At 47.1% G+C, this 24,811-nt stretch overlaps 1 protein-coding gene across 1 annotated transcript in view; it reads left to right on the plus strand.

Moving 5' to 3' along the window:
• Window positions 1-2,807: 2,807 nt before the first annotated feature.
• The window catches only part of LOC141078083 (3 beta-hydroxysteroid dehydrogenase type 7-like), an 84,866-nt gene continuing 62,862 nt past the window's right edge, over window positions 2,808-24,811 (plus strand). The window contains exons 1-2 of the mRNA XM_073564915.1: window positions 2,808-2,970; window positions 19,195-19,350. Coding sequence (XP_073421016.1) covers window positions 2,823-2,970; window positions 19,195-19,350 — 304 coding nt within the window. The 5' untranslated portion in view covers window positions 2,808-2,822. The remainder of the gene's footprint in view (window positions 2,971-19,194; window positions 19,351-24,811) is intronic.

Consider the following 24,811-nt stretch of genomic DNA (forward strand, 5'->3'; position numbering starts at 1 on the left):
CGTAATCTTGGGGACGCCACAAGTGCACTGAGGCCCAGTCACTGCTGGATGATGCTGCTTGTACATTGACCCAGACCACTACATTCCCCTCGCACTCTACACTGCCAGAATCTGACCCAGAGGAAACTCAGGTTCCCCTTCCCACATACTATACCACCTTACACGGTGACAAAGAGGAAGGTGCAGATGAAAGTGCAGGTTCCTTAAGCAGGTGGGGGGGCATACTTATGGGCGATGGCACTGGCACAGGGCACCGCATAGTACGCAAAAGTGTCTCTGCCGGTGGGAGGGCCTAAACAGCCAAGTGCAGTGAGATGGAAGATGGGGACGACAAGGAGTTCAGAGTAGTGCTGGGATTCCCTAGCAAGGAGACTTATGTAATTGTTTTCAAGTTTGGGACAGCAATTTTTGGGGAGCACTATACTCTGGTGAATGATATATGGGGCCCACCATACACTGGAGCATTCCAAAGGTGGACATCAGACACTGGAGCAGCATTTACAGGGCCCTTTATAAACTAGAGCAGTAGAAATGGGGCCCATTATATATGGAGCATTATTTGGGCCCATAAGACAGTGGAGCTTCATCCATTGGGACCAACATATACTATAGCATTATGTGGAGCTCATCATATACGGTTTGAAACATTATATGGGATCAATGATTCCATATGGAGAAATATATGGGCCTCATTACTCTGTATAGCGCACTAAGCGCTGGCCATAATACTGTATGGAGTTATATACTGTCCGTTTTTGGAGGTATTGGAGAATTTAAAATGGATATCAGTCATGAGATGTAAGAAGTGAAGTATTTTTCATTGTACTATACTGCTATTTCTCTGCCGTATCGGAGCATCATGAGTTGTGGTATGTGTTAAAGGGGTGCTCTTTGGCCCTCGGCCCACGAAAACCTGGAGCCAGCCCTACCCCCCCACAACTGTAGCCAAATGACCCCCATTTTTCAGTGCGTAACTAGTATTATGAAGTAAATTAAGGTTGACAAGCTTAAGTAATAAGAATTGATGCTTTTGGCATTCAAATGGGCACTGTAGGTGTGTTTCCTGTCATCCTCTCACTGCCGACTTTAATTCCCCATTGACTTACATTGGGTTTCGTGTTTCGGTCGGACCCCCGACTTTTCCCTATAGTCGGCCGATTTTGCTTGACCCGACTTTTGGAAAAGTCGGGTTTCATGAAACAAAACTCGACCCTAAAAAACCAAAAGTCGCTCAACTCTAGTCACCACACCCACTAACCCTTGCCTGTGCAATGTCTCTACTCAGTTAGCGCCTTGCTACTGAGGAAGCCAGGCCCTGTCCTTTATCTTGCCTTCCTTGAGAGGCCTTACTTGTAGCTTTTCTTGTACACTCTGAGTGCCCGCCAGGAGGCTTATATCCTGGTCCCTGTCTTGTCCTAGCCTTGTCTGAGTGTTTGCCTGGTACTTCTCTGCTAGCCCTCCAGGAGGCTGAATATCCTGGTTCCTGTATCCTTTGGTCCCTGTACATTGTCTCATACTGTTTCCCTGTCTGAACTCTGCCTTACCACTGTCTGTCAGTCTCCTTGTCTGTGGTTCCTTTCCCTGCTGTGTCTTTCCCTGTGTCCTCCCTGTCTTACCTTGCACTCTTGCAGGCTCCATCTACCTTGTGCTCTTGCAGGCTCCGCCTACCTTGCACTCTTGCAGGCTCCACCTACCTTGCGCTCTTGCAGGCTCCGCCTACCTTGCACTCTGCCTTGCACTTTTGCAGGCTCCGCCTACCTTGCACTCTTGCAGGCTCCACCCACCTTGCACTCTTGCAGGCTCTGCCTACTCTGCACTCTTGCAGGCTCCGCCTACTCCGCACTCTTACAGGCTCTGCCTACCCCGCACTCTTGCACGCTCCGCCTACTCCGCACTCTTGCAGGCTCCGCCTACTCCACACTCTTGCAGGCTCCGCCTACTCCACACTCTTGCAGGCTCCGCTTACTCCACACTCTTTCATGCTCTGCCTACTCCACACTCTTGCAGGCTCCGCCTACTCCGCACTCCTGCGGCTCAGTTCCTAACCTGTTCCAACACACTCCACTCCCTCCTGCCTATACCATTACCTACATCTGCTGTGTGAACAGGCACCTGCCTGTTCCTTCCCAAGCCGTGCCGGCCTGCCCTGTGTCTCAAACCGTGCCCGCCGGCCCTGTGTCTCAAGCCGTGCCTGCCTGCCCTGTGTCTCAAGCCATGCCCACCTGCCCTGTGTCTCAAGCCGTGCCCGCCTGCCCTGTGTCTCAAGCCGTGCCCGCCTGCCCTGTGTCTCAAGCCGTGCCCGCCTGCCCTGTGTCTCAGCCTGCTTGTCACTCGCACCTGTCCAGGTGTCCTGTTCCCGAGTGGGATCAGCAGCCACAGCCAGACACCACCCTGGAGTGGCACCCAGCAGCTACCTGCCGCACAAGCCTGACCTCACCATCAGAGGCTCCAGTGAAGACCACGGTAGCTGTCGTAGTCACGCCCCTTCCAGGGTAGTCTGGTTTGTGGCACAGTGGGGCCACAACCCCTGGCTCATGCCAATCAGCCAAGGCGTGAACATGACATCCTGTTTGTTAGGAAATCCCCACATTTATTCAAGTTGTCTAGCAGCTGCAAATCACGCAGCTGCAGAGACACAAACATAATCTAAGAGCAGGCCAAGATACTTGGAGGACACCCTAGCATGCTCGGAAAACTTGAGTAACGAGCACACTCGCTCATCACTAGTGATTATTCATGTTTTATTATCTTTAGATCTTTAATTTCATATTGTATAAATTTACCATTTTAATATATTCCATAGTTCGTAAACTCTGTTCAGTATGGCGAAGGATCTGGTGTATCTGATCACAGGTGGATGCGGCTTTATTGGAGAATGGATTGTAAAACTTGTGCTCAAGGAAGATTATGTGAAGGAGGTTAAAGTTTTTGATCTCAATGAAAATGAAGCTATAAAACATCTAGGAACAGGTAAATAAAATAAATTACTACTCAAGACTAAAAGACAAAAGGATATCAATCTCCTGCAAATTGTAAGGCAAGTCTTTGATACTATACAATGTCAATAATGACAAAACTTGTTTTATCAATGAGAGACATTTTCTAAGCAAAATACACCCATTCTGGCTTAAAGTTTGCTGTCACTCTGTGTGACTGCAGAGTAATAAAACCCTCCAGTGCATACATTGTGCGCTGCGGGGATTTACCGGTTTCAGACCGGGGACCGGAGGGTATGTATGTGTTATACATACCTCCGGCCAGCAGGCACAGCCTCGCTCCATACACTTGTATTGAGCTGAGACCGGGCTCCATCTAGTGATGTGGCCGTCTAATAGGTGTGACTGAATAGAGGGTGCCGCCTCACTCCATACAAGTGTATGGAGAGCAAGGCCGCACCCATTGGCCGGGAGTATGTATAACTCATACATATCCTCCGGTCCTTGTCTGAAACCAGCGAATCCCTGCAGAACACAGAGCGTTCGCTGGAGTGATTCATAAGTCTGCAGTCACACAGAGTAACTGCAGGCATATGTTTTGACCGAACAACAACTTTAATGTGTGTGGCGCCCCTGAGGATTCAGTTGCCACAGAGGTACTGCACCTCCGACTGAGGTGTGGTATCCCACCATCCAGGTAAGTTGGAGGCTCCTGACCATGCTCCAACACTTGCATCCCACACAACACAGTAATTCAGCAAAGCCACATTGCGGCTCCCTGCTTGGAGTGTAGCAGAGCACCTTTGGTGGCTCCCTGCTTGGAACATGAAACGTGCTGGGAGGTGGGTGGAGTTAGATTACATTTCAAAGAGCGGGAAGAGTTTAGGTCAGTCAGTAGTTGATTGAGGAGCTAGAGAGAGGAAGATCCCTAGAGAGAGGGATAGATGGATGGAAGTGCTGCAGCAGATCCCAGTGATCTGGGTCTGCTGGCATGGGAAAGAGAGAATGAGAGAGCAACATGACTGAAGCTTGACTTTCCATAGAAGGAAAGGATTAGCACAGAACGTGAGGAGTAAAAGAGAACAGAGGACGTGGGTTAGAATAGAACCCAGCCTAGAAGTTCTAAGCGCAAGGCCGGGGCCCGGTCCCCGAGGTTGTATGGATACTAATGGTCCTACAGCAGACACCGGTGGAGTAGTGGGCTGTAAATGCACTACTCCCATCTAAGACTTGGGGGCACAACAGCAACTTGGATAGTGAGCCAGGACTTAGGAGTAAGGAGTCCTCGAAGCAGGCTACAGCTGTCTGCCGTACAAGTATTGTTCTTGGGAACATCTGTCAGGAGGAACTCCAGTGTAACTCAGTACTAGGAGTACTTCACACCAAAGGCGCTATAAGAGGAGACGTTCAGAAAAGCACATGTTGGCAGAGTGTTGGAAGGGAGCATTCCATCTGACCTGGAGGTTGACTGAGTCCCTGACCGGAGGACACAGCATGGAGGCAGGCACCTGTGTGTAATAAAGACTGCGAGTAAAGCTTTGGAGCTACAAGCCCTGGTGTCTTCCATTTATTCCTGAGCCAACACACCCGGTACCACTACATCTGGGTACCCGCATCTACACTGCCCTGGGACTACAGTTCCACCTGTGGGGAGCTTCACCATCTTGGCTGCAACACAACACCAGTCCCAGAGGAACTGCATGCAGCGTCGGCTTAACATCTCACTTACCGAACACCACAGGTGGCGTCACGAACTATTCATTTAATCAACTACATTCCACCATTTCAATTCCCCCATTACTTGGGCGCCCAGGGCCACGGACCGGGTCACTGCTGCTGTGACACATCCCGCTGACACCGGCCCGGTACCGAGTACCCCACAGCCCTGGGAGGGTGACCCATGTGCACCAAATAGATCCTGTCATACTTAAAATCTATTAGATTATGTTCCCACCATGAGATTTTGGTGAGTTGCATATTTTCACTGTAGCGTCTTACAGTTCCAGCAAACATGATGGGATGCATAGAAATCTCCTGCCCACTGTGATATTTTTTACGCTGCGGAAGCTGACCTGCGGTGCGTGCTTGAAATATTGCAAGTACCCTGAGTTTTATGTGCAGAAATTCCTCAAAGAATTGTATTAGATGTGGAAAATCCTCAAGTAGAAGCACATATTTAATGGTGCATTTACGCTGTGGAAACGTACTTAACACGCAAGTAATCCACACATGACTATACTAATAATGTTTTGTCAAAGCTAAATCCCAAGAAGTATCAAAAGCAAAGCAGCTTCATTTAAAGCATAACATACCAAGAAGAGACAAAAAATGCAGTGTCAAAAACATGATAAAAACACTTGTAAAAAAATGCAAGTAACCGACCGTGTATAGTCGTGTATAAGCCGACCCCTTAATTTTGCCACAAAAAACTGGGAAAACTTATTGACTCGCTTATAAGCCTAGGGTGGAAAATGCAGCAGCTACTGGTAAATTTGAAAAATAAAAATAGATGCCAATAAATGTAAAATTAATTGAGACATCAGTAGGTTAAATGTTTTTGAATATCCATATTGAATCAGGAGCCCCATATAATGCTCCTGTTACCACGGCTGGTCAGGAGACAAATCTCCAGGAGTGGACCCTCTGGACCGTGGCACTGAGGGGCCCCGGGCTAGCTGCCAGGTGGAGCCGACCCCTATACAGGGATCGTTAGGAGCAGGCCCAGGGGTTCGGGTACCACGATAGCCGGTACCGAGTGGGGTGGCTCAGGACGGACTGGAGTAGGAGTGCGGGACTGAAGCGTAGACAACAGAGTGGGATCACTGGAGACTAGACCGGAGTAGGACTGCAGGACTGGAGCATAGACAACAGGACGGAGCAGGAACACGGGAGGCAGGACTGGAGTAGGACTGTAGGACTGGAGTGTGGATAGCAGGATGGAGCAGGAACACCGGAGGTAGGACTGGAGTAGGACTGAAGGACTGGTGTGTGGATAGCTGAATGGAGCAGGAACACCGGAGGCAGGACTGCAGTGTAGATAGCTGGGCCCACGGAGCACCGAACTGCGGGGCTACTGCAGGGACCACGGACGGCAGGACTGCGAGACTGCAGAGAGCACATGAGGAAACAGGGCCCAGTGTGCTAGCAAACACAATGATAAGGCGCCTCCCTCAGGGGGGAGTGGCCTGATATGGCCCTGTCAGGTCTGCCATTGGTCCGTAGGTGCTTCCGGGTCAGGGCATTGCCGGAGCAGAAGTAACAGGAGGGAGGCGCGGCCGCGGCCTATGGCGCATGCGCATTGCATGCAGAGACCCCGTCGGCCGCAAGCCTGTCAGAAGGGACCGCCATGGCTGTCGGGCGATGGGGGGCTGCGGCGTGGGAGCAGAGGCCAGGTGAGTATGCGGAGGAGGCTTGACAGTACCCCCTCCCCTAAGCCGCCCTCCCCTGAGATTAGCAAAAAATCTCTTGAGGATACGGGGAGAACTGATATTCTCCCAAGGTTCCCAGGATCTCTCCTCAGGACCAAAGCCCTTCCAGTCAATAAGAAAAAGAGTCCTACCTCTAACCTTCTTCATGGCGATGATGTCCTCCACCTCAAAGACATCATCGGCACCAACCGGCTGAGAACCAGGATCAGACACGGAATGGATGCGATTCAGTACCACAGGTTTCAGGAGAGAGACGTGGAAGGTGTTCGGGACCCGGAGCGAAGCAGGCAACCTCAATTTGTAGGCGACTTCGTTGATACGTCCAAGAATTTCAAACGGACCGATGTAGTGTGGACCCAACATGTAAGAAGGCAGTTTCAACCAGATAAATTTGGGCGAGAGCCAGACTTTGTCCCCGACACGATACGGTGGGGAATCCAATCTCTTCTTGTCGGTATAATTCTTCATCCGATCAGCGGCCCTCTTGAGTGACGTGTTGGTCTCAGCCCAGATCTTGGAAAATTCAGAAGACAAGGCGTTGGCCGTGGGAACCTCGGAGGCAGGGGTTATCGGAAGGGGAACACCAGGATGTCTGCCAAACACAATGAAAAACAGAGACTTGGCTGAGGACTCGCCAGCATGGTTGTTATAGGCGAACTCTGCCCAGGGGAGAAAGTCAACCCAGTCGTTCTGGTGGGCGTCGGAGAAATGACATAGGTACCCAGTGAACGTCTGGTTGGTACGCTCCACCTGCCCATTGGACTGTGGATGGTAGGCAGAGGAGAAGTCAAGGGAAACGTTCATGAGCTTACAAAATGCCCGCCAGAACTTGGAGGTGAACTGAACCCCTCGGTCTGACACAATGCGTTGAGGTAGTCCATGGAGTCTGAAGATCTGATGGATGAAAACTTTGGCCAACTCAGGAGCCGAGGGGAGACCGGGCAGAGGGACGAATTGGCCATCTTGGAGAAATGATCCACCACCACCAAGATGACTGTACAGCCAGAAGAACGGGGTAAGTCGGTGATGAAATCCATGGCAATGTTTTTCCAAGGAACCGCAGGGACGGGCAACGGAAGCAACAAGCCGGACGGAGGTCGTCGTGGCACTTTGTTTTTTGCACAGGAGGAACAAGAGGCCACAAAATCGAGCACATCTTGGTGAAGCGTGGGCCATCAGTAGTGACGCGTGATAAGGGCAAGGGTCTTCTTAGTTCCGGCATGGCTGGCCAGTCTGAAGGAGTGCCCCCATAGAAGGACCTTTAGCTTGAGGTTTTTGGGCACAAGAGTCTTGCCAGGAGGTGGAGGAAGCCAGTGCACTGGAGCCACTGTGATGATTCTAGTGGGGTCAATGATATGCGAAGGTTCCTCCACTGTTTCTTGTGGCTGGAAGACCCTGGACAGAGCGTCAGCTTTGTTATTCTTGTTGCCGGAGCGAAAACGGAGCTCGAAGTCAAATCGGGCAAAAAATAAGGACCATCTGGCCTGACGAGGGTTGAGTCTCTGGGCAGACTGAAGATAGGCCAGATTCTTGTGATCCGAGAAGATTACAAAGGGATTGACAGCCCCCTCCAGGAGATGACGCCATTCTTCTAAGGCCAACTTTATGGCCAGGAGTTCCCGGTCACCGATCGAGTAGTTACACTCGGATGGAGAGAAGGCCTTAGAGAAGAAGCCACAGGGGTGTAGAGGACCGGTGGTGGATCTCTGGGACAATACTGCCCCGGCACCTGTCGAGGAAACGTCCACTTCGATTACAAACGGTCGGTTGCTCTCGGGACGATGCAGCACCGGGGCCGTGGAGAAAGCACGTTTTAGGGTCTGAAAGGCCTCCTCCGCCTCAGGAGTCCAATCATTGGGAGTAGTCCCTTTACGGGTGAGAGCAGAAATAGGTCTGGTTATTGCGGAAAAGTGAGAGATGAATTGCCGGTAATAATTGGCGAATCTGAGAAACCGTTGTATCGCCCATACTCTGACGGGGCGAGGCCATTTGAGAATGGCAGTCAGCTTCTCGGGATCCATCCTTAATCCAGCATCGGAGATAATGTATCCCAGAAACGGCAGAGAGGTCTGTTCAAAAAGACATTTCTCTATCTTAGCATACAGGTGATTCTCCCGAAGACGCTGTAACACCAGATGGACACTCTTTCTGTGGGACGAGAGATCCGGAGAGAAGACGAGGATGTCGTCCAAGTACACGACCACACAGGAGTACAAGAGGTCCCAGAAGATCTCGTTGACGGACTCTTGAAACACCGCAGGAGCATTGCAGAGACAAAAGGGCATGAGCAGGCACTCTTAATGGCCGTCTCAAGTGTTGAAAGCCGTCTTCCACTCGTTACCTGCGTGGATACGGACCAGATTATAGGCTCCCCTGAGGTCTAGCTTGGAGAAGACCCGAGCCCCTCTCAGGCGGTCAAACAGCTCCGGAATGAGTGGAAGAGGGTACCTGTTCTTGATGGTAATCTCGTTCAAGCCCCTATAGTCAATGCACAGCCGTAGAGATCCGTCCTTTTCCTTGACGAAGAAAAACCCACCTCTCACGGGCGAGGAGGACTTCTGTATAAAGCCTTTGGCGAGGTTCTCCCGGACGTACTCGGACATGACTACAGTCTCTGCTTTAGACAGGGAGTAGATTCTGCCCCTTGGGGGGGTTGAACCGGGGACTAGTTCAATTGGGCAGTCAAAAGGCCGGTGTGGAAGAACCTGTGCTTCCTTCTTATCAAAGACATCAGCGTAGGAACTGTAGGCTGAAGGAAGGTCCAGAAGGTCTGGGGGTGGCCGAGGAGCGTCCGCTAGATGGACAGGAGTCAGACAGCAAGCTTGGCACGGGTTCCCCCAGCGGAGTATCTCCCGTGAAGACCAGTCGAGGACAGGCTGATGAGTCCTTAACCATGGAAGACCGAGTAGAATCGCATGGGAGAGCTTGGGCAGAACGTAAAAGGCTATCTTCTCTCGATGTAAGGCTCCGACTTGCAACTCCACTTCCTCAGTGACCAAGGTGATGGTCTCCTGTAGCGGTTTGCCATCCACTGCGGCAATTAGGTGAAGATTACATAGGGTAACCACGGGAATCTGGTATTTGTCCACCTCTTCACGCTGGATGAAGTTACCTGCCGAGCCCGAATCCACATAGGCCACCTCAGACCCACGTTTCTCCCCTGAAATCAAAATAACAGATATAGTAAGAGGTTGAGAGGAATCATTAGCACCTAGGGAGGCCTCTCTTACCTGACCTAGGTGGAGGAGTTTCCCTGTTTCTCAGGACAGGTACGGACAAAGTGTGACGAGCCTCCGCAATAGAGGCATAGACCTTGTGCCCACCTCTCTCTCCGACGCAACTCGGCCAACTTGAGGCGATCTACCTGCATGGATTCGACCGAGGTGGGAGACGAGGACCCGGCAGGACGGGGACTGACAGACCGGATGGAAAAGGACGCTGGACTGGTGGACCTCCTGTCTCTCGCTGACTCCCGGGCATGCTCCTGGAAGCATAGGTCAATGTGGGTGGCCAGCGAGATAAGGTCCTCCAAGGTGGTCAGGTTATCCCAACCCGCGAGTTCATCCTTTATTCTGCTCGAAAGGCCACGCCAGAATGTCCCTACCAAAGCCGCGTTGTTCCAGCCGAGCTCAGAGGCGAGAATGCGAAAGCAGATCGCGTAATGCCCGACCATGAGAGAACCCTGATGTAGGTTAAAAAGAGACTCAGTGAGAGAGGCTAACCGACCCGGCTCATCGAAAACCCTGCAAAAAGTATGCAAGAAGACCGGAAGATTCGAGACAACGGGATCGTCACGTTCCCAGAGAGCATTCAGCCAGGACAGGGCCTCTCCCTCCAGATGGGACATAATAAAGGCCACTTTGGCCCGGTCAGAGAGATATTGCTGAGGCAACCATTCAAAATGGAGGCTACACTGATTTAAGAACCCCCTGCAGAGTTTGGGATCACCAGTAAACCGCGGCGGCTTGGCGAGGCAGGGCGCCGGGAGAGCTGTAGACACGGGGGGAGGCCTGATTGTGCTGTTATCACGGCTGGTCAGGAGACAAATCTCCAGGAGTGGACCCTCTGGACTGTGGCAATGAGGGGCCCCGGGTGAGCTGCCAGGTGGAGCCGACTCCTATACAGGGATCGTTAGAGCAGGCCCTGGGGTTCAGGTACCACGATAGCCAGTACCGAGAGGGGCGGCTCAGGACGGACTGGAGTAGGAGTGCGGGACTGAAGCATAGACTGTTATGATTGGGTCACCGAGGACGAAAACAAAATCAAGCTAAGTCACAGAAAACCAGAGAGGTTGGTAACTACGCGGTTTGCAGACACCTGATCCTAACCACACAACTAACAGCAGCCGTGGAGCATACCTTTGATGATTCTAGATGCCTCGTCACAGCCGGGGGACTAAATAAGCCTAAAGCAAGAAAAGGGGAAATCTAAACTGCCCCAGAGCAGACCCCAATGGAATAGACAGCCCTCACACATGTATTGACGGTGAGACAAGCACAAACACAGGTAGGAAAATAGGCTGAGCAAACGATGGGGCCCACACTAACTAGAAAGGACAGGAAAGGAAAGAAACTGTCTGCAATCACGCCAAAAAACCCTGCAAAAAATGTCCAACACTTCTGATAGTAAAAAAAACCCTGAAGTCACTAGACTTCACCCACTATATCAGCACTCTGGCATATTCTGAGATCAGAGCAAAAAGAGGCCAATCTAATAAGGGACAAAAAGCAAACTGGCACATACAGTGACATAAGAGTGGAAATTCAGCACAGCCCCAGCCGGGGCTGGCTGACCACACAAAAAAACTGAATAGACCAAACCAAACTAAATGTGAACATTAGCAAAGGCAACTTAGCTTGAGAGGGCAGGAACTGAGCTGGAAACTAAGACCTCAGGAGGCAGGAAAAAATCACCAGCATGGGAATAGGGAGTCGGCTGTCTTAAATCCAGTCTGAGACTCCAGATGTCCATTTGTCGTCCTCATTATCAGGTGGCAGGTCTCTGTTAATTAGATCAGCTTCATTACCTCCTGCCACCACCAGAGGGAGCCCAGAAAGAGAACTCACAATTCCTCTGTCAGCACAAAAAGTTCCCTCACCAGAAACCAGAGGCAGACCAGAAAATTAGTTCACAACAGTACCCCCCCCTTGAGGAGGGGTCACCGAACCCTCATCCACACCACCAGGCCAATCAGAATGGGCCCGGTGAAAAGCCCGAACCAATCTATTGGCATGAATGTCAGAGGCAGAGACCCAAGAATTATCCTCCTGGCCATAACCCTTCCATTTGACCAAATACTGGAGTCTCCGTCTAACCAAACGAGAATCCAATATTTTCTCTACCTCATATTCCACATTGCCTTTAACCAATACAGGGTCAGGAGGTGCCACCATAGGAACTACTGGCTCAACAAACCTCTTCAACAGCGATTTGTGAAATACGTTATGGATCTTAAACGTAACTGGAAGAGCCAATCGAAAAGAAACAGGATTAAGAATCTCCAAAATCTTATAAGGTCCAATAAATCTTGGCTTGAATTTTGGAGACGCAACCTTCATAGAAATATTCTTGGATGACAACCAAACCATATCACCCACTTTAAACCGGGGACCAATGGTCCTATGCCGATTGGAAAACCGCTGGGCCTTTTCCTGAGAGAGTGACAACTTATCCACCACTTGGTCCCAAATCTGCTGCATTCTCTCTACCACAGTGTCCAAACAAGGGAAGGCCGAAGATTCCACTTGCCCTGAAGAAAATCGAGGATGAAACCCAAAGTTACAGAAAAAGGGCGACATCAAAGTGGCAGAACTAGCTCTATTGTTTAGCGTGAATTCGGCCAAGGGCAAAAATGAGACCCAGTCATCATGATCAGCAGATATAAAACATCTCAAATAGGACTCCAAAGTCTGGTTTGTTCTTTCAGTCTGCCCATTGGTCAGAGGATGAAATGCAGAGGAGAAAGATAACTGAATTCCCAGATTGGAACAAAAGGCTTCCAGAATCTGGAAACAAACTGGACTCCTCTGTCTGACACAATGTTCTCAGGAATCCCATGCAACCGAACCACCTGTTGTAAAAACAAGGGCACCAACTCTGACGAAGATGGCACCTTTGGGAGTGGTACAAGATGGACCATCTTCGAAAATCTATCACAAATCACCCAGATAACAGTCATTCTCTGAGAGACAGGAAGATCAGAAATAAAATCCATTGAGATATGGGTCCATGGCCTCTTGGGCACTGGCAGGAGCATCAACAACCCACTAGAACGAGAACAGGGTTTAGACCGAGAACAAGTCCCACAGGACTGCACAAAATTCCTGACATCACGAGATAAGGCAGGCCACCAAAAAGACCGACTCACCAAATCTCTGGTACCAAAAATACCTGGATGACCAGCCAATGCAGAGCAATGAACTTCAGACATCACTCTCTTCCTCCACTGATCAGGAACATACAATTTTCCCATAGGACAACGCTCAGGTGTATCCTCCTGAAATTCCTCCAGGGCACTTCTCAAATCGGGCGAAATGGCAGAAAGAACTACCCCCACACCTAGGATGGTAGTAGGCTCGGTCACAATAATAGAATCAGCAAAGAAACTCCTAGAAAGGGCGTCTGCCTTAACATTCTTAGTGCCCAGAAGAAAAGAGACCACAAAATTAATACGCGTGAAAAACAAGCCCCACCTAGCCTGTCTAGGATTCAAGTGTTTGGCTGACTCCAGATAAATCAAATTCTTGTGGTCGGTGAGGACCACAACTTGATGTCTAGCTCCCTCCAACCAATGTCTCCACTCTTCAAATGCCCATTTCATGGCCAACAATTCCCGATTCCCCATGTCATAGTTACGTTCAGATGGGGAGAACCTTCAAGAAAAGAAGGCACAGGGATTCATCTTAGAAGTCACAGGATCTTTTTGGGACAAAACAGCTCCTGCACCAATCTCAGAAGCATCTACCTCCACCTGAAATGGAAGTGAGACATCAGGTTGCCGTAAAACCGGAGCAGAAGTGAATCTCCGCTTAAGCTCCTGAAATGCTGAGACAGCCTCTGGAGACCAATTCAGCACATCAGCGGCCTTCTTGGTCAGATCAGTCAGTGGTTTGACAATACCAGAAAAATTACCTATAAATTTATGATAGAAATTAGCAAAACCCAAAAACTTCTGGAGAGCCTTCAAAGAAGTGGGCTGAATCCAATCATAAATGGCCTGTACCTTGGCCGGGTCCATTTCAATAGTCGACGGAGACAAAATAAATCCCAAAAATGAAATCCTCTGTACACCAAAGAGGCATTTCGATCCCTTAACAAACAGGGAATTCTCCCTCAAAATTCGGAACACAGTCCGGACATGTTCCACATGAGAATCCCAATCACTGGAAAAGATCAAAATATCATCCAGATAGATGATCAAAAACTTATCCACAAAGTCCCGGAAAATATCATTCATAAAGGACTGGAAGACAGAAGGGGCATTAGTGAGCCCAAAAGGCATCACCGGGTACTCAAAATGTCCCTCCAGAGTATTAAACGCCGTCTTCCATTCATCCCCGTGCTTGATGCGAATAAGATTATACGCCCCCCTGAGGTCAATCTTAGTAAACCAGCAGGCACTTTTGACTCTGGAGAATAAATCAGACATCAGGGGTAATGGGTACTGATATTTAACCGTCATCTTGTTAAGGGAACGATAATCAATACATGGCCTAAATGAACCATCTTTCTTGGCCACAAAAAAAAAACCAGCACCTAAGGGTGAAGAGGTTGGTCTAATATGACCCTTCTCCAACGACTCCTTAATATAGGATCGCATAGCATCATGTTCGGGTACTGATAAGTTGAAAAGTCGACCCTTGGGAAATTTACACCCAGGCATCAACTCAAATGCACAGTCATAACTCCTATGAGGAGGCAAAGATGCAGACTTACTCTCACTAAATACATCAGAAAAATCAGCCAAATGATCAGGAATATCATGAGACTGAGGAGACTTGGAGAAAACAGGAGTGTCCCTAAGAACACACTGACAACCCCAACTCACCACAGACACAGATTTCCAATCCAAAACTGGATTATGAGTTTGCAACCAGGGAAAACCCAGAACAATAGTATCATGCAAATTGTGCAGCACCAAAAATTTACAATTTTCTTGGTGGTCTGGGGCAACTCGCATTATCACCTGGGTCCAAAACTGAGGTTTATTCTCCGCCAAAGGAGAAGCATCAATACCTCTCAAAGGAATAGGCGTCCACAGAGGTATCATGGGAAAACCACAACGTTTAGCAAAGTCCCAATCCGTCAGATTCAAAGCTGCTCCTGAATCTACAAAAGCCTTAGCAGAAAATGTGGATAAGGAGCAGATCAGTGTAATTGCCAAAAGAAACTTAGGTTGCACGCTGCCCACAGCAAATGTCTGTGCAAAACGTTTCTCTCGTTTAGGGCAGACAGAAATAGTATGAGAGGCATCTCCACAGAAAAAAACACAGCTTATTACGCCTTCTAAACTCCTGTCGTTGCGCCCTAGACAAAACCCTATCACATTGCATAGGTTCAGACGTTTGTTCAAAAGGTGGCAATGCCTCTCGTGTAGTTTTACGTTCACGTAAACACTGATCAACTTGAATGGCTAATGACATGGAATCATCCAGACCAGAGGGAACAGGAAATCCCACCATAACATCTTTTACGGTCTCTGATAAACCCTTCTGAAAGAGAGCTGCCAATGCACCATCATTCCATGTAGTAAGGTCCACCCACTTTCGGAATTTTTGACGGTATAACTCTGCAAAATCCTGACCCTGGTTCAATGCCAACAGGGTTTTCTCTGCTTGATCAACAGCATTAGGTTCATCATACAACAACCCCAAGGCTTGAAAAAATGCATCCACATTAGTCAGAATAGTATTTTCAGGTGTCAGAGAAAAAACCCAATCCTGGGGATCGCCTCGCAGCAAGGAGATGACAATTTTAACCTGCTGCACAGAGCTCCCCGATGAGTTAGGCTTCAAGGCAAGAAATAATTTACAATTATTCTTAAAATTAAAAAATTTAGACTGATCCCCAGAAAACACATCAGGAGTAGGGATCTTTGGCTCAACAGCATGTGACTGAGTGAGATAGGCGGAAATTCTCCTCACTTCAACAGCGAGCTGCTCCTCACGATCAGACAATTGCTTAATCTCCATTAGAGAAAAATCCTCCTATGGCCCCAGAGAAAAAGTGGAAAAAATACATATAAAAAAAATTCTGACACTTTTTTCTTTTTTTTTTTAACAATTCTTTCCTGCTTTCGAGTACCCTAGTGTCTGCGGTATGGCTGGTGATTCTGTTATGATTAGGTAACCAAGGAGGAAAACAAAACTGAGCTAAGACACAGAAAACCAGAGAGGTTGGTAACTACACTGATTGCAGACACCTGATCCTAACCACACAACTAACAGCAGCCGTGGAGCGTACCTATGATGATTCTAGATGCCTCGTCACAGCCGGGGGACTAAATAAGCCTAAAGCAAGAAAAGGGGAAATCTAAACTGCCCCAGAGCAGACCCCAAAGGAATAGACAGCCCTCACACATGTATTGACGGTGAGACAAGATGAAAGCATAAACACAGGTAGGAAAATAAACTGAGCAAACGATGGGGCCCACACTAACTAGAAAGGACAGGAAAGGAAAGATACTGTCTGCAATCATGCCAAAAAACCCTGCAAAAAATGTCCAACACTTCTGATAGCAAAAAAAACCCTGAAGTCACTAGACTTCACCCACTATATCAGCACTCTGGCATATTCTGAGAACAGAGCAAAAAGAGGCCAATCTAATAAGGGACAAAAAGCAAACTGGCACATACAATGACATAAGAGTGGAAATTCAGCACAGCCCCAGTCGGGGCTGGCTGACCACACAAAAAACTGAATAGACCAAATCAAATCAAATGTGAACATTAGCAAAGGCAACTTAGCTTGAGAAGGCAGGAACTGAGCTGGAAACTAAGACCACAGGAGGCAGGAAAAAATCACCAGCATGGGAATAGGGAGTCAGCTGTCTTAAATCCAGTCTGAGACTCCAGATGTCCAATTGTCGTCCTCATTATTAGGTGGCAGGTCTCTGTTAATTAGATCAGCTTCATTACCTCCTGCCACCACCAGAGGGACCCCGCAAAGAGAACTCACAATTCCTTTGTCAGCACAAACAGTGCCCTCACCAGAAACCAGAGGCAGACCAGAAAGTGAGTTCACAACAGTAGACAGCAAAGCAGGATCACTGGAGACTAGACTGGAGTAGGGCTGCAGGACTGGAGCATAGACAACAGGACAGAGAAGGAACACGAGAGGCAAAACTGGAGTAGGACTGTAGGACTGGCATGTGGATAGCTGAATGGAGCAGGAACACTGGAGGCAGGACTGGAGTAGGACTGAAGGACTGAAGTGTGGATAGCAGGGTGGAGCAGGAACACCGGAGGCAGGACTGGAGTAGGACTGAAGGACTGTAATGAGGATAGCAGGGTGGAGCAGGAACACCGGAGGCAGGACTGGAGTGTAGATAGCTGGGCCCACGGAGCACCGGACTGCGGGGCTACTGCAGGGACCATGGATGGCAGGACTGTGAGACTGCAGAGAGCACACGAGGAAACAGTGCCCACTAGTGTGCTAGCAAACACAATAATCAGGCGCCTCCCTCAGGGGGAGAGGCCTGATATGGCCCTGTCAGGTCTGTCATTGGTCCGTAGGTGCTTCTGGGTCAGGGCATTGCTGGAGCACAAGTAACAGGAGGGAGGCACGGCCACGGCCTATGGTGCATTGCATGCAGAGACCCCCATCAGCCACGAGCCTGTTAGAAGGGACCGCTGTGGCTGTCGGGCGGCGGGGGGCTGCGGTGTGGGAGCGGAGGCCGGGTGAGTATGCGGAGGCGGTGTGACAGCTCCATACAGTTCATGATGGCCCGATAAGATGCTCCATACAAAATACACCCCATATAATGCTGCACAAAGGTTAATAATGTCCTCATATAATAATATGCCCCATATGCTGCTCCATAAAGGTTATGGCCCCATAAGATGTTCAATAGATTATGCCCCATATGCTGCTCCATAAGATGCTCCATAGAATATCCCCCCCATATCCTGCCCCTTAAGATGCTCCATAGAATATCCCCCATGTGCTGCCCCATAGATTATGCCCACATATGCTGATCCTTTAGATGCTCCATAGAATATCCTCCATATGGTGCCCCATAGAATTTCCCCTCGTATGCTGCCCCATAAGATGCTCCATAGAATATCCCCCCATATGCTGCCCCATAAAATGCTCAACAGAATATCCCCCATATGGTGCCCCATAAGATGCTCCATAGAATATCCCCCCATGTGCTGCCCTATAAGATGCTACATGGAAAATACCCCCATATGGTGCCCCATAAGATGCTCCATAGAATATCCCCCCATATGCTGCCCCATAAGATGCTCCATAGAATATCCCCCCATAAGATGCTCCATAGAATATCCCCCATATGCTGCCGCTGCTGCTGTTATTAAAAAAAAAAAAGACATACTCACCTCTTGTCCCTGGGGGTCAGATGCCGGTGTGCTGAGCAGGCGGAGACACCAGCACGCTATGGGGGACATGTACTGAGGGCCCCGGCAGTTGAGATATTCACCTGTCCCTGGTCCAATGCTGCTCGCCGCTGTCTGCCCGCCGGGTCCCTCTGTCAGTGACTGTTCAGGCAGAGGGCGCGCACTAACCATGTCATCGTGCCCTCTGCTGCCTGAACGTCACTGACAGAGGACATGATAGACAGCAGCGAGCAGCATTGGAATGGGGCCAGGTGAATATGTATCGCAAATTCTTACCCCCCTGGTGCATCTCTGCAGCCCCGTTTTCCCACGGTCTCCAGCGCCTACCTTCAGCGGTCACGTGGTACTGCTCATTAAAGTCATAAATATGCACATATTCATGACTTTAATGAGCGGTACCACGTGACCGCTGAAGGCAGGCGCCTGAGACCGTGGGACAAGCAGGGGGGCTGCAGAGACACGCATGAGGGGGTCAGTATGATCTGACACCCACGCTCCCCCTCCCTCGCTGACCCCCTGGCGTATATGACTCGCGTATAAGCCGAGAGGGGGACTTTCAGCCCAAAAAATGGGCTGAAAATCTCGGCTTATACGTGAGTATATACAGTAACTTATGTAAAAATTCTGCAAAAATTTTGCAACATCAAAAACTCACCATAAGCTCATCAAATGAACACGGCTTTATATATTTTAGACACTTTTTCAAACGGGTCACAGCTTAGTTGGAAAGGATTCACACCATGAAATACAACAATGTGTGTTAAAACTGGCCAAAAATTTGGTTCAAACTATTGAAGCAAATTATGAAAACCAACAGAGAAAAAATATATAGTGAGCTCACCATGTCGCTCATTATTCAGTGCTGAGAAGACTGTCACTGGTGGGTGCTTATACTGCGGTGAATGCAGCATTCAAAGTAGCCAAAAATAGAGTGATCTTCCGGTAAGATGGTTGTAATTGAAGATCACCCTATTTTTGTCTACTGTGAAAACCAATAGATGGCGTAAAAAGTCTGAAGATGCACCAAATTTATCAAACAGCATGAAACACTGATACATTTTGCTTATGTTTAAAATGTCCAGTCTAAGTATAATTTGGGAAATATCATTTTTTCGAACACTATTTATTATATTTCATTGATCTCAAATGTCCATGTTTTAGTTTATGTATTTGAAAATAAAGCAGTCATTCCTTTGTATAACTGTTGCCTTGAACTCTTTTTGATCCCTTCACTGTTTTTAATTTCATTTGTAGCATCTACCATGGTTACTTTTATTAAAGGAGATATCACAGATTTCAACCAGATTTTGTCAGCTGTTAAAGGCGTTGATGTCATGATACACACTGCTGCTCTTGTGGACTATTTAGATATCTTTCCTTTAAAGAAACTAGAAGCTATAAATGTTGGAGGTAAGTTGCTCGTTTGATATTGTTAAATTGAAATGACCTTGGTAACTGCTAATTAAAGGGTTACAAATTATTGAGCTGTTAGACTAGTTTCACACTAGTGTTACAGGGTGCAGCACCCGGCCGCCGCTAAGCCCTGCCCCTGGCCGCGCCCCCTCCGGTCAGTTCCTCCTCTGATCGCATGACGCTGCATGTGATCAGCGTACCCTATATTTAGTGTTGGGTACGCTGGTCGTGCGCTGGTCTGTTTTTGCTGGAGCTGCGCACAGCGCACAAAAACGCACTGTGTTGCATTTTTGTGCGCTGGGGTAGCGCCAAAAGGGCGCAGCGCCAGCAAAATCAGACCAGTGCACGACCAGCGTATCAAACGCTAAATATAGGGTACGTTGATCGCATGCAGCATCATGCGATCAGAGGAGGAACTGACCGGAGGGGGCGCGGCAGGGGGCGAAGCTTAGCGGCGGCCGTGCGCTGCGCCCTGTAATGCTAGTGTGAAACTAAACTTAAAATGGAACACTAAAGTACAATTCCACACAGTGCTGTATGAAAACATGCTGTGTTATCCATTACCACTTACAATACACTCCATATTAACAGTGTATGAATCTTCATTTTACACAGACAAACCTTGATATTGTCATTAATAATCGCAAAAAAATATGTTCAGTACTGTGCAAAATTTTTAGGAAGATGCGGAAAAAAAATGCTACGAAATAGGAATGCTCTAAAACAGGGGTGGGGAATCTTTTTTCTGCCAAGGGCCATTTGGATATTTATACCACCCTTCTGGGGCTGTACAAACTCCGCCCACAAAGTACATCCTGACTCAGGCACTGGTGTCAGGACGTAATCTTTCATTGTATGATCTTCAGTGTTCTGTAGTGAACATTGTGTGTGTGTGCTAACAGAGCAAGAAGAAATTAATGAGCTGGTTGCAATCAAAATACAGCTCCCTATCCAAGAATGCGGTCCCTGAGAATCTGCTCAGGGGCCTGATAATAGGTCATCGAGGGCCGTAAATGGCCCTGGGGCCTGAGGTTCCCCATCCCTGCTCTAAAACATAAATAGAAGTATTAATTGCTTATTTCTACCAATTAACAAATGAAAAATCTAAAGCAAGTCAATATTTGGTGTAATCAATCATCGCCTTAAAAACAGCATGAATTCTTCCAGGTCCACTTACACACAGTTATTGAAAGATGTCGGCAGGGAGGTTGTATCAAACTTCTTGGAGAAGTAACCACAGATCTTCTGTGGATGTAGGCATGTGAAAATCCTTCTGTCTTTTCATGTAATCCTAGACAGACTCGATGATGCTGAGATCATTGATCTGTTGGGGCTATATCATCATTACCAGGACTCTTTTTTATTGTTCACACTGAAGATAGTTTTAATGAACTCAAAAAGAGGATAGGAAAGGTCCAATGGCTGGATCTTCTAAAGGACAGAAATGCCCAAGAAGGATTGGAAAAATTGCTAAGTAAAATTCTCAATGCACAATCAGTATCAATCCCAAAAAGAATGAAGAATTTGAAGCATTTAACTAGACCGAGATGGATGAACAGAGAACTTAAACACTTGCAAAAAAGGAAAAACTGTAGATCAAATGGAAAGAGGAGGACATATCTCATGAAGAATATAATGCTGTTTGCAGGGAAGCATTAGAAGAGCTAAAGCCAGTAATAAAGTGAGGCTTGTAGGGGAGACCAAAAGCAATAAAAAAGAATTTTGGACGTATGTCACAAGCAAAAGAAAAGTCAAAGATGCTATAACATTTTTACATGATGAAAAGGGTGAAGTGATAAAAAATTTTGCTGAGAAGGCCGAACTTTTAAATTTCTAGTTTCCATCTCTGTTCTCTAAGAAAGCAAATGTAATATCAACCGATTTTCCCTGGGTTATCAAAGAAATAAAAAATCCACACTAGCCACAAACAGAGATACGGCGAGGGAACACCTAACTAATTTAAATTAATTCATATCTCCTGGTCCTGATGAATTACATCCTAGCGTACAGAAAGAGATAGCAGAGGAAATTGCAGAACCACTAGTCAAAATCTTTAGAAAATTCTGGAGAATGGGAGAAGTCACAGAAGATTGGAGAAGGCCAAATGTTGTCCCGATCTTCAAAAAAGGAAAGAAGATGGAGTGAGGAAATTACAGACCAGTGAGCCTTACTTTTAAACCAAACAAATTATTAAACAGCATGTATTTAATACGAGGCGGTGAGGGGAATCATATACAAGGATTGTTATGTGTCCCCCCAGGATGTGCATAGAAACATACTGAACCCACTGGAGAGCACTGTAATTACTGCCACAGCTGTGGTTACAATCCATAGTAAAAGTAAGTGGGACTTGAGGCTATTTTACCTAGTGAAATTTAGGAAAACCTGACATGGGCTTTTATTTTTGGAAAGATCTGTAGAAAGGTAGTGGGATGGATCTCTTCCTCCATTCCAGGTCTTGGAAGTGGCCCAAGTCCACGATTTACATTTAAAATTTCAGGTAAGGCCTGTTTCACACTTCCGTTTTTGACCATCAGTCAAAATCCGCCGTTTTGCAAAAAAACGGATACCGCCATTTTTTTTGGCGGATCCGTTTTTTTCCCTATTGATTTGCATTACTGGCGGATCTTGACGGATGGCCATCCGTTGGATCTATTTTTTTGCGGATCCGCCAAATTTTTTGCGTCTGCCGACATGCCCGGACGGACCATGCAACTTTTTTTTGCTGCAGGATCCGCATTTTATAGTGCGCATGCCCGGAGGAATGAAGTCAGCCGGAAATTTAACCCTGAAATCATTTCTGGCGGACAGAAAAAATTCTCTCTCTCTCTCTCTCTCTCTCTCTCTCTCTCCTCCCCGGGCTACGTTTACTTTAAAATTCTTCATTCATCGGATCCGTTAAAAAAACAGTCCGGTGGCATCCGTTCACATCAGTTTTGCAACGGATCCGCTTTCCGCCATTTTGGTGGATTTTAACTGACACAAAAAACTGAAGTGTGAAACAGGCCTAAGATCTGGGTGAGACAGTGTCGGTTTTGCATATAGCAAAGCAGGAGCTTCCGTTTATGCCTGTCTGTATGAGACTGAACACAGACCAGAGCCAGAGAGAACAAAGCTATTGCCACACCCACAAGATGCAATGTGGTGCAGTCGCCCATGGCAACGACTGATTAGGATGATTCGGCTGGATGATAATATTTTGAGTTTATTTTTGTAAGTTGGCAAAATGAAGACATTTAAGTTGAACTATCTTGGGTAACTGCCTCATTACCGCACTGACGTGAAACCTGATGCCATACAGTAAGTACTTGGATAAGAATACAGTAATTACCCAGAACCAGCATGGGTTTGTAGCAAACAAGTCATGCCAGACTAATCTAATTTCCTTCTACTTCTATGATGAAATTACTGACTGGGTGGATCAGTGGATATAGTATATCTTAACATCAGCAAAGCATTTGATAAAGTATCTCATACTATCCTTATTGAAAAAATGACCAAGTATGGAATTAATAAGACTATGGTTAGGTGGATTCATAACTGGTTCAGTGATCGTACTCAAAGAGTGGTAATAAAAGGTTGCACATCTCATTGGAATGTGTTTCAATTGGGGTTCCCCAAGGCTTTGTCATGGACCCAGTGCTGTTCATCATTTTTATAATCTAGATCTAAATAAGGGAACTTAAGGTAAACTAATCTAATTTGGAGACAATGCAAAGCTAGGAGGAATAGCTAACACTGTAAAACAGGGTTCCCCAACTCCAGTCCTCAAGGCCCACCAACAGATCATGTTTTCAGGATTTCCTTAGTATTGCTCAGGTGATAATTGCATCACCTGTGCAATACAAAAGAAATCCTGAAAACATGATCTGTTGGTGGGCCTTGAGGACTGGAGTTGGGGAACCCTGCTGTAGAAGACAGAGAAAGGATTCAGAAGGATCTAGATAAGCTTAAATAATGGACAGCAACTAATAGAATGGTGTTCAAAAAGGGAAAAATGCAAGATTCTTCATCTGGGCAAGAAAAATGAAAATTCCATCTACAGAATTGGAGGAATAAAATTAAGCAATAGCATGTGTGAAAAAGACTTCGGTATACTAATAGATCACAGACTGCATATGAGTCAACAGCGTGATGCAGAAGCAAAAAAAAACAAACAAACACAGTTCTGGGATGTATTAAGAGAAGCATAGAGTCTAAATCTCGTGAAGAAATTATCCCCTCTACTTCTCCTTATTCAGACTTCATCTGGAATACTGTGTCCAGTTCTGGGCAGCACATTTTAAAAAAGGCATTGAAAAACTGGCGCAAGTTCAGAGAAAAGCTACCAGGATGGTGAGCAGATTGCAAACTATGTCTTATGAGGAATGGTTAAAGGATCTGGGAATGTTTAGCCTGCAAAAAAGAAGTTTAAGAGGAGACTTAATAGCTGTCTACAAATATCTGAAGGGATGTCACAGTGTAGAGTGATCATTATTGTCATTTGCACATGGAAACATGAGAAGCAATTAAATCAAATTGAAAAGGAGAAGATACAGATTAGATATTAGAAAAAACTTTTTGACAGTGAGGGTGATCAATGAGTGGAACAGGCTGCAATGATAGGTGGTACATTCTCCTTCAGTGGAAGTCTTCAAACAGAAGCTGGACTGACAACTGGTTCAGTGAATCCTGCAATGAGCAGGGGGTTATTTGCGATGGCCCTGGATGTTGTCCCTTCTAACTCTAACATTCCATGATTATATGATTCTGGATGAAACATATCAGGTAATGTACATTTGTGTAATGGGGAGGGTGCAGCCTAAGGACACAACGTATCAAGGAGTGCAAAATTATTAGGCAGTTTGTTTTCTTCAGGCAAAATGGGTCAAAAAAGAGATTTGACTGACTCTGAAAAATCAATAATTTTTTAGGCAGTTGGAGTTACTTTGAACTTCACAGGGTCTTATTCTGCGGTTTCTCATTTTAGAAGTCTTTTTAGCACACAACTGTGGTTGACCACAGTTCTGTGCACAACTAAATGGATGGATACCGCAAAATTGGGCACCAAAAAGAGTCCAAAATGTCTCCATCTTCCTCATTATATTGAGTGGTTTCATCTGGCATATCATCTGAATTGCATTTTTGTGGGATTTACACAAAAAACCCATTGTAAGGGCTAAGTATAGAACACAATAGTATAATCTTAGCCATGCACTGAAAGAGAACAAAAAATTTTATGTACCATAAAAACCCCAACCTATGCCGCGCAAAACAAGTGGCCACTCACTTCTGTCATATGTCATTGGAAATTTAGTGGTTTTCCACATTTCCGACAGAACAAAGATTCTGGAAGTGAAAAAAGGCTCCCACCTGCTCAAACAATATCCAGTGAAATCTGTGCTCCCAAATCCAAAGGCCCCATCCTTCTGAGCCCCACAATCTGCCTAAACTGCAGCCACATATTTGGCATTACTGT

Source organism: Dendrobates tinctorius, unplaced genomic scaffold (assembly GCF_039654945.1).
Source record: "Dendrobates tinctorius isolate UK_male_01 unplaced genomic scaffold, ASM3965494v1 ptg000016l, whole genome shotgun sequence".
Lineage (NCBI taxonomy): Eukaryota > Metazoa > Chordata > Amphibia > Anura > Dendrobatidae > Dendrobates > Dendrobates tinctorius.